The following is a 10,252-nucleotide window of genomic DNA, read 5'->3' as shown; positions in this document are numbered from 1 at the left end:
AAACTGCCCCAACACTATTGGCTAAAAACTTTAATTTACATCTTAACTGGATGTCACTGGTGAGAAACAATAGAAGACACACAGTTTTTCAGTGTGTAAAAACATCTTTAGATTCGGCCGAACTTCGGGCTGGCTGTCGGTCCTGCAGTTCTGACCGTCACCGGCAGACAGGGGGCGCTAGAGGTCCCTTCGTTCTTTGACGCGTCGACGGAAAAGGAAGTGAAGAACTGAACTTTGTTACCGCTGTGAAGTGGACAATGTTGGCTGCTGTGTAAGTAAACTCATTTCTGCTATGTGGCTCACCCTTAGATATGATTTCTGACTTAGAATGGTCAGCTTTGTTTTCTTTTACATGTTTTTTTTTAAATGAGCATTTATCGCATAACACTGCAGGAGCTACAGATCTGCGTGGCTGTTAGCAGCTAGCGGCTCCATGCCTCCTCTGTTCAGCAGCATGTCTGCTTTAATGTGGAATATTTAATCTTCTCCAGAACACCACGCATTATTCCTCCTCTGCATTAGTTTTCATTCTTGCTGCTGTTATTCCACCGTTGTGTTGTACAGATAGAAAGTGTTAGCTCTGTACAGCACAGCATGGAATCGGACACTAAAGCCGGGTTAAATGTTTTCTCTTTTAGCATCAGAAGCTTGTTAAACGTGTCATTTTAAAGCCAAACACATGAAGATGACGGTTTTTTATGTGAAAGCCGGTTCTTGTTGATGGCCATGGGAAGCAGAATTAAGTCAGCTGCTGGTTTGTTTTCCAAAGCAAAGGTCAGAGAGAGGAGAGGACACCCAGATGATTATTTATAACTCAGCTTTCCCTGAGCAGTGCAGAAAAGTCTCCACACTTCTTCCTCTGCAAATCCAAGTCCTTGTTGTTAAAATTAGTACAACCCGCTGAGATTTTTTGTCTTTATGGAGAATTTTCTTCATTTCCACCATCAGCGAAACCCCAAAAATAAACTAATTCCCTGTTAAGTGTGATTTTACTTCAGCCTTACTGTGTTTCTTCACCTGTGGTGTTTTATTTTCTTTTTTCAAATGGGAGAAATGTATGACACACTGTGTGTGTGTGTGTGTGTGTGTGTGTGTGTGTGTGTGTGTGTGTGTGTGTGTGTGAAGACAGAAGCTGGAACAGACTTAAAGTTGTTTCTGGGTTTCTGAGAACTTTGACAGAGAAGAAGTTTCAGAAATTTATCAAAACGAACTTGTTGCTGAATTCACGCAGAAGGCGAGTCTTCTCAGCTTCACTCACAAAAATGATTAATGATTAAACAAGATGTTTAATCTGATTGAAGTCGAGATTCAGTTTATTGTTACAGTTTTAGCTTTTCTGGAAGAATAACTCATTAATCCTGGGCTACAAAAAGTACTTTATGTATTCAGTTCAGCCTGATTTGTTCATTGTGACATCAAGGCATGTTTACAGACACGGTTTAATTCATTCCACCATTGTTGTCGTTATAATCGAATAAAAACAAATTCATTCTATGATTCACATTAATCTAAGTTCTAACCGTTCATGTAAACCCAGTTAACGGGAAGCTGATAAACTGGAGAAACATCTGATGAACATGCTCATCAGAACCATCCCTGCAGCATTTTGGATCACATGGAGACTATCTGAATATTCCTGGGACAGAACAAATAACTTGAAATAATATTTATTTAGCGTTGAAAGGGCTCAGATCTGGATGGACTCGTGCTGTTTGCACATGCTCAGTGTTGGTATCAGAAACGATGGATCCTGGTTCTCCTTCACACCTTCTGAGAAATGATCATGTGACTTTATTCCAACAACAGATTTTTTATTTAATCTGAGATTCTTTTCCTTTGAAGTTGAAGAAAGAACATCAGGTTTGTTGTCTGGATTTCCTCTCTGGGTAACTTCTCGTCTCTCTCGGTACCATTTTACCTGCTTGGTTTCCAGTCCTGACTCCTGCTCTCTGTCCCGTGTCCCAGGCTGTCCGACTGGCCCATGTCTTCATCATGATGCTGACTTGCAGCGTGCTGGTCTTCGCCCTCTTGCTGCCGCAGGCCAGAAGCTTCCTGAGCCCCTCGGAGGATGACGGCGTCCCTGAAGAGTGGCTGCTGCTCCACGTGGTCCAGGGCCACATCGGGGCCGGAAACTACAGCTATCTGCGCCTCAACCACGACGGGAGGATCATCCTACACATGCAGAGCCTTAAAGGAGACGCAGACCTGTATGTGTCGGACAGAACCCTGCACCCCAGCTTCGACACCTACAAGCTGCAGTCGGCCACCTGTGGCCACGACGTGGTGGTGGTGCCGGGGGACTTCGCGAGGCCGGTGGGCATCGGCATCTACGGCCACCCGTCTCACCATGAGAGCGAGTTTGAAATGCGAGTGTTTTACGATGAGACGGTGCACCAGGACCCGTTCGATAAGGGCATGTACGCTTCCAGTGACGAGCGGAAGGAAAAGTCGTCCGCACAGGCGGCAGAGGAAGACTTTCAGGAAGAAGAGTCCATCTTTTGGACTATTCTGATCGGACTCCTGAAGATAATACTTGAAATTTTGTTTTAAACATCCTATTCTTTGCTGCTGCTGTGAGTCCGTTCTACGCCGCGTCCCCCACGGCGCGTCCAGACGTGTTGGTTTAATTGTGAGAATGAGGAAACGACGCCGTCTGACTGGTGAAATGTTTGATGAACAGCCAGCTGGAGCGGACGGCGGTGCCGGGATGAAATGTGTTGACGTCCAGCCCTGGTTTGGACCGGAGGCCATCATGTCTGCATTCTGGTCGGGTTCTGACAGCAGCTGCTCCTCAGTCCGGTTGCCCTCCTCCCCACATCGTTAAATAACTTGTTCTGAGCACGTTGAAACTTTTGACGGATGAATCTTTTGCCTTCATGAAGTTTTGCTCAGTAGATTTTATCTGATTTCACCGACAGCCTTCTCGGTTACGGAGCTGAAAAATCAACAAGTTGAACTTTTATCTCCGCGTTGGAAACTAACAAGTACAACTGCAAATCACATCTGTCAGTACGGATTCATGCAGAACATTTTACACACCGGTCCGAAGCCCGACCCAGCCCCAGCAGTGGGAGGATGCAGATGAACAGCAGCCGTAGTGGAACAGTCATGTTTGTCGCCTCCAGAAAGAAACTCCTGGTTCTTTTCTATAAAGACTAAGTTTGGCTTTGGACACAGACGACCTTTTTCCTCCTGTTCTGTGTTAAAGTGTCGCGTAGTTGGAAAACAAATGTGTTGGACGTTCACTGTGACTCGCAGAAGGAATCTGTACTTTGTGTGACTTGCAGCTTTACTTTCTCTTCCGGTTTTAAGATGGATACGAGTTAAATGAGCCGCCTTGCCCCATCCTTGGTGCCCCAACACATCTCACTTTTACAGAATGAAGCTGCTTTCATGAAATCTGCAGCCAATTCACTGGAAAGTTACCATTTTATCTGCTTTCAGTGGCATTTTGTTTGTCTCTGGACTTGGAAGCTGTTGGGAAAGAGGAGAAGAACCACTAAAACCAGCTCCTGCACACTTCTGGGATCTGCAGCCTCCCGGCATCTGTGTTGACTCCCATCCCGACAAAATGAGCAATTCAGTCCCGAGTCGTCTGGAGACAGTTTGCTGGAGGGACGGATTGTTTCGGTTTAGTTGCAACTCAAGGCGTTCTGTTCCTTCAGACTGGAAAGCATCTGGTTTATGAATAGATTACTAACATCTACACACCAGTAGCAACGTAGTCTGCTTTCTTGCTTTAGCCTGTTGGACACAAAACAGTTTTTTATAACAGATATCACCAGTGCTGGAGTTCAGTTCCACTGAGCAGAAATGTTCAACAGTGCCTTCAGACGAGTCCGCAACCGTTTGAGCCGCATTCCTGTTAGCAGTCAGGTTCCAAATAAAAAACGTTTTTCCATCTTTTGTCCGTTTGTTTGTTGAACTGAAGGCTTCTCGCCGCAGTAAAAGCTTCTTTCTCTCAGGAGCGTCTCATCCGTGGATCCAAGTAGATTCAGTTTTCCTGCTTTTTTTTAATAAACGCCTTTAAACATTCATCATCCGAACCGCTGAGTCACGGGGAAGCTGGGTCTATCCCAGCAGCGAGAGGCGGGGTACACCTGGACAGGTTGCCACTCCTTCACCCAAAGAGACAAACCAGTCACACACAGGGAGAGGAACCAGTTCACCTGCATGTCTTTGGACGGTGGGAGGAACCCGGAGAGAACCCAGGAGAACAGGCACCCTCCCAGCCTCCCGGGTATCAAACCACCGACCTCCTGATTGTGAGGCCACGGTGCTGACCACTATGCTACCGTCCCTTTAAATAATCACACCTGATGACTAAAGTCCCAGAACCTTTAAACCAGGGGTGTCAGACTCCAGTCCTTGAGACCAGTATTCAGCTGGTTTTTGTTGTTTCCCTGCTCCAACACACCTGATTCAAGTCAAATGGATCCAGCAGCTTCTTGTCAACCTGTGGATTAACTTCAGTCAGGTGTGTTGGAGCATGGGGACAAAAACCTGCAGGAAACCGGCCCTGGAGGACTGGACTGACACTGGTGCTTTAAAGGGTTAAAAAAAAAAAAAGACTTCAATCTTTAAATTCAGATTTAATCATTTTCATCAATCAATAAATCCTGATCAGAATGAAAACAGATCAATAATATGACAGATTAACATCTTTACAACAGTTTATTTGCAGGAATAAACTCTGATGCGAGTCCAGCTGGGATTCTCCAGAACCACCTTGGTTTGCAGAAATGAAGGAAAAGCCTGTTTGTCCCAGGACCAGGTTCTTATCAGGTCTTCACCAGGTCCCAGGACCAGGTTCTTATCAGGTCTTCACCAGGTCCCAGGACCAGGTTCTTATCAGGTCTTCACCAGGTCCCAGGACCAGGTTCTTATCAGGTCTTCACCAGATCCCAGGACCAGGTTCTTATCAGGTCTTCACCAGGTCCCAGGACCAGGTTCTTATCAGGTCTTCACCAGGTCCCAGGACCAGGTTCTTATCAGGTCTTCACCAGGTCCCAGGACCAGGTTCTTATCAGGTCTTCACCAGGTCCCAGGACCAGGTTCTTATCAGGTCTTCAGCAGGTCCCAGAATGAGGTCCAGGAGCAGGTCAGGCTAGTCTGGGGGCCAGGTCGATGCTGTTGATCCTCAGCACCGTCTGAGGCTGGACGATGATCTTCTTGCGCTGGTACCGGTGTCTCTTGTGGAACCGCATGTGGACTTTGGGCCAGGACTGGGTCTTCTCCAGGACGGTGGCTTCGACCCGGACCAGGTCCCTCCCCAGCAGCGGCCTTCCTACCAGGGTGAAGTCCTCCGCTCCGACCAGCAGCACCTTCTCCATCCTGATCCGCTCCCCACACTCCGCCTCCACGTGGTTCTCGATCAGGATCAGGTCCTCCTGGGTGACCTTCCACTGGCGGCCTGCGAAGTGCAGCACGGCGAACAGGCGACCGATGTCCCGCCGGTGGATCAGCTGGTTCACGGTGCTGACCACGTGGCGGCTCCGCTGCTCCTCCACCGGGACCAGGCTGGTCTGCTGCGGCCACGGAGGGCTGGACAGCGAGGTGCGGGGCAGCACGTCCCCGCTAACAGAGCTCTGAGGTCGGACGGCAGCGGGGAGCAGGAGCTGGGGTCTGGGTAGGAACATCCTCCATGTCCTCCACAACCCAAAACATCCTCTGGTCGCCGCCATCTTCCCAGGAAGTTCTCCTACCCTCACCGCGCATGCGTTGCTTTTAGTCACCTGACTTCCACTGCAGAGGCTCGCAGGTGTCACATGATCCAACTTTTCTGTGGCGTTTAGATCTGTGTTTTGGGAGGGAAAAAAGTTTTGGTAGTAAGTCTTAAAAACACTGATTGCAAAAAAATAAAAATTGATAGTAAAAAAGTTTTGAAATGAAGTATTCTGTCATAGACTAAATAAAAAATTATTTGACATTTAGAAATACATATCGTTAAACTAAAAGAAAAAAAAACATTTTTCACTTTCAAATATTTTTCTTCTGTCAGAGTGAAGACTTTTACTTTAAATAAAATTTCTTCTTTCAAACCTTTTTGTTCTCTCTTAAAACTTGTCTCCGATATCATTTCAAGACTTTGATATCAATGTCAAAATTGTGCCTCACGTCACTATTGGTCATTCCCAACTAAATTAACAGCTGGGTGGCGATCATTTTTGCAATGTGGCGACACCTTCCTCATTAGTTTTATGAAGAAGCTCCTGATCTCCTGTGTGCGGTGATTCACCATTTCCCTGCTTCGGTGCCAACACCATTGTAAAGCTTGTTGCATCCTCCACATTGTTCATGTGGAAATGTTCTTACTTTCATGATGAAACCTGCTCCTGAGTTCTACTGCTGTTTTCCTTCCATCTGGTTCCAGCAGACGTTCCAGTGATCACCATCATTCAGGATGGTTTTCTCACCACCTTGCTTCCCCACCATCCTTCCAGGTTCCAGGATGTGTTGGACACTTCTGAACCCAGTTTTAGTAGTTTCTGCATCTCCTCAGATGTTTTCTCTGCTTCATGCAGATGATCTGAAACTTCTGACACAGATGAACATCGTTTCTACGACAACAGGAGGAAACTTCCCACATGGTTGTTTATGAAATGAGAAGCTGCATCAGTTGGTTAAATAACTTGTTGCATCATCATCCTCCATGCAGGAATCGTCCAATAGGAGGCTCTTACCTGTCGGCTTAGTTAAGTCCAGGTGGGGACTTTTGTTATGGATGAGTAATTTATGATACGCCTGAGATGTAGTTTGAGAATTAATGAGGTTTTTGGGGGATTTTTTTGGCCTTGCAGTTTTATCAAAATTGTCACTTAAAATTAATATTAATAATAGTAAAACTTCTTAAATAGTGACTCAGAAGTAACTATGGAAATAAAGTTTAAGATATCTCCAAATTCAGACTCAGTTGCTCAAAACTATGATTAAAACATCTCAAAACCAAAAAATTTTATGAAGCAGTTGCTCATTGCCTTGATTTAAAGCTACAAGTTTATGTCTTACGTAAATGTTGGACATAGAATTAATGTCTCTAATTTTGAGTTGAACTTCTTCTTTATTGTTTTAAGATTCTAACTTTGAGTTTCAAGTCTTTGATTTAAAGCCAAAAATCATCCATTAGCATCAAGAAACAAAAAAGTCTGAGCTGTGACCAAGTTAAAGTTGCACAAACAGCATTAAACAAGATTCACAGGTGAAAACATCAAGATTTTACCAGGAAACACATGAAAATGACATTCTTTTGAAATATAAGTGATAGTTTTGTTTAGATGTTGATGGAGCCGGAACACAGAGCAGCACTTCATACCCCGAAACAGCAGACACCAGATGACATTCACTGCCACCTTTCAGACTGAAGACAAACTGAAGGTCAAATCTTTAACTCATTCTGAAATACAAGAAGAAGCAGTGCAGAGAGAAATCTGCAGCATCCAAGGCATCTCTGATCTTTCAGTAGGAACAAACTCCCTCACAGTCGTCCAAATCCTTCCGTTTAGACTCACAAAAACACAGTGTGCTTTCAAAGCTCTCATGCTCATGTGATTTCCACAGACTGCACATAAAAAACAACAAAACAAACTGAGAAAGTAAATACTTTTGCATAAACAAAATCCACCAAAAATTTCTTCATTTTGTTTCCTGCTTTTGTGCTTTTATCAGTAATGCACAACGTGGAGAATTACAGTTCTGCAGCAGGTTTAGGAGCATTATCAACATGCTATATTTTATCCCCAATAAAAACACAACACAAGGAATAAGGATTTACATCATTGTCAGTAGAGAGAAATATTTCCTTAACCTCTCCTGGAAGCAGAGTCAGTCTTCTTCCATCAGCAACTTTCCAGAACATCTCTACATAAACATGATGAATCGATAAATTGATTAAATTGAAGAAATATATTGAATAGGCAACAGTCTGAAACATTCCAAAAGGTCTTCCTGGACATATTTGCTTAATTAAACCCAAAATAACCATTTTGACTTAATCATAGACACATTTAAAGAAAAACTTAACCTAATAAATATAAGCTTAACAGTCAGTAAACGAGTGTTTGGTGGATTTTCTTCTATGTTGTCAAAATGCTTTATGGAAATAAATCTCAATGTTCTGTAGAACTCATTTGTTATTATTTCCAGAGGAGACACATTTTTAGGGAAATGCATGTGTGAGATGAGTAGCAGAGCTGAGTGTGTTTCGTGAAGTGCGAGCACCAAACAGCTGATTCTGCTGTTGACTCTCATTTGGTGCCATTTATTGGGTTGCATGTTGGAAGTTAGAAGAAACATAAGAATTCTATTGGTTATTGAACAGTGTCTCATTTGTCACATCCTGCTATCTCGTCCTCATACTGGTCCCCGGTTTGATCACACACTGCTGTGGGAGGGCATCCCATTCTCTTGCAGCATCTGTCACCAGTCAGCCCATTCATTTGTGTTTTTCTCTGGTTACCAACAGCTCATCCCATGAGGGACCAACAGGGTCGAGGTCAGGAGGACAGACTTTGGTTCCAGACTCTGGAGATGTTTGATCCCCACTGGTTGCAGAATCTCCTCTCCATATTTCTCTACAGTAAGATTTCCTGCAACAGTGACAAAACCTATGTTTCAGTGAGGGAGATGCTGCTCCACACCATCACACCAGAAGCTATCAGTGCCAGCAGCATCTTTCATGTCCTCTACACCCTATAATCCATCCGACCACTGTAGCAGACTCCATGATTACAGCTGCAGCTAATCACAAATGCATTTTCCTTCTAAATGTGTCAGCCTCCATTTAAAAAAGAAAATAAACAGGCTTTCCAACAGCAGACAACTTATTACTAATTACAGACTTTTTGTATGAAGTTTGTGTAACTTCAACAAACTGTTGCAGTTTGTGGAAATCATTTGTTCAACCCTTCAGCAAAGATTTGGAAGTTATTCTGAACTGGGGCAACACATTACTGTAGGAATACCAAAATTATACTGGAAAACCCATCCATCCATCCATCCAGCCGTTCATCCAGCCGTCCATTCATCCATCCATCCATCCATCCATCCATCCAGCCATCCATCCATCCATCCATCCATCCAGCCGTTCATCCAGCCGTCCATTCATTCATCCATCCAGCCGTCCATCCATCCATCCATCCATCCATCCATCCATCCAGCCATCCATCCATCTAGCCGTTCATCCAGCCGTCCATTCATTCATCCATCCATCCATCCAGCCGTCCATTCATCCATCCATCCATCCATCCATCCATCCATCCAGCCGTCCATTCATCCATCCATCCATCCATCCATCCAGCCGTCCATCCATCCATCCATCCAGCCGTCCATTCATCCATTCATCCATCCATCCATCCATCCAGTCGTCCATTCATCCATCCATCCATCCAGCCGTCCATTCATCCAGCCGTCCATTCATCCATCCATTTATCCATCCATCAATCCAGCCGTCCATTTATCCATTTATCCATCCATCCATCCGTCGATCCATCAATCCATCCATCCATCCAGCCATCCATTCATCCATCCATCTGTCGATCCATCTGTCAATCCATCAATCCATCCATCCATCCATCCACCCACCCATCCATCCATCCATCCATCCATCTATCCATCCTTCCTTCGATCCATCCATCCATTCGAACCACTTCCTTAACCGCTTAGTCGGGTCGTGGGGAAGCTGGAGCCTATCCCAGCAATCATTGGGCGAGAGACAGGTACATCATGGACAGGTTGCCAGTCCATCGCAGGGCTCACTGTGAAATCCTTTTTAATATATATAAATTCTCTGACACCATCCTCACTGAGAAGGATGTTGGCCACATGAGAGCTATCCTGAAAAGCCATTCCCACCCTTTCCACAAAATGCTGGATGTCAGACAAACAATCAGTAACAGACTTTTTTCACCTCAATGCAATACAGGATGTCAAAGGACATCTTTCATTTCCGCAGCCATCAAACTGCATAAAGCTGCACTGGCATGGACCCTTGCTTCATGTAACTATTGTAAATAATTATTAATCAGTCTACAATGTATATTTTAACTCAATTTTTAATTTAATTCTTATTTGTCCAGTTTTTTTTCTGTTAGAATGTGTCACTGCTTGTAACAGCTGAAAGGAGAACTGCAATGCAGCATTTTCTCTCTGGGATTCATAAACAACAAAACTCCTTAAAAACAAAGATGAACTTTGGTAAAGGATTCATGATTGGGAGGAATGCTGTGATTTACGGCGGCTCCTGAACGCAGCGTGG

At 44.5% G+C, this 10,252-nt stretch overlaps 2 protein-coding genes across 2 annotated transcripts; one reads left to right on the top strand and one right to left on the bottom strand.

Moving 5' to 3' along the window:
- Positions 1-207: 207 nt before the first annotated feature.
- On the top strand, positions 208-3,886 carry cUnh6orf120 (chromosome Un C6orf120 homolog). Its single transcript, XM_079264995.1, has 2 exons — positions 208-271; positions 1,966-3,886. The coding sequence occupies exon 2, from the start codon at positions 1,993-1,995 to the stop codon at positions 2,548-2,550; it is 558 nt and encodes a 185-aa protein (XP_079121121.1). The 5' UTR covers positions 208-271; positions 1,966-1,992; the 3' UTR covers positions 2,551-3,886.
- Positions 3,887-4,665: 779 nt separating this feature from the next.
- mrpl21 (mitochondrial ribosomal protein L21) lies at positions 4,666-5,700 on the bottom strand. Its single transcript, XM_079264994.1, has one exon. The coding sequence runs from the start codon at positions 5,682-5,684 to the stop codon at positions 5,103-5,105; it is 582 nt and encodes a 193-aa protein (XP_079121120.1). The 5' UTR covers positions 5,685-5,700; the 3' UTR covers positions 4,666-5,102.
- Positions 5,701-10,252: the final 4,552 nt, after the last annotated feature.

The sequence above is a fragment of the Telmatherina bonti genome (assembly GCF_933228915.1).
Source record: "Telmatherina bonti genome assembly, chromosome: 3".
In the NCBI taxonomy this organism is placed as follows: domain Eukaryota; kingdom Metazoa; phylum Chordata; class Actinopteri; order Atheriniformes; family Telmatherinidae; genus Telmatherina; species Telmatherina bonti.
Note: the sequence above shows the minus strand (reverse complement) of the source record. Positions and strands in the feature narration are given on the sequence as shown.

Coding starts and splice junctions, on each gene's coding strand:
- mrpl21 (XM_079264994.1), bottom strand. CDS start 5,684: ATGGCGGCGACCAGAGGATGTTTTGGGTTGTGGAGGACATGGAGGATG.
- cUnh6orf120 (XM_079264995.1), top strand. CDS start 1,993: ATGATGCTGACTTGCAGCGTGCTGGTCTTCGCCCTCTTGCTGCCGCAG.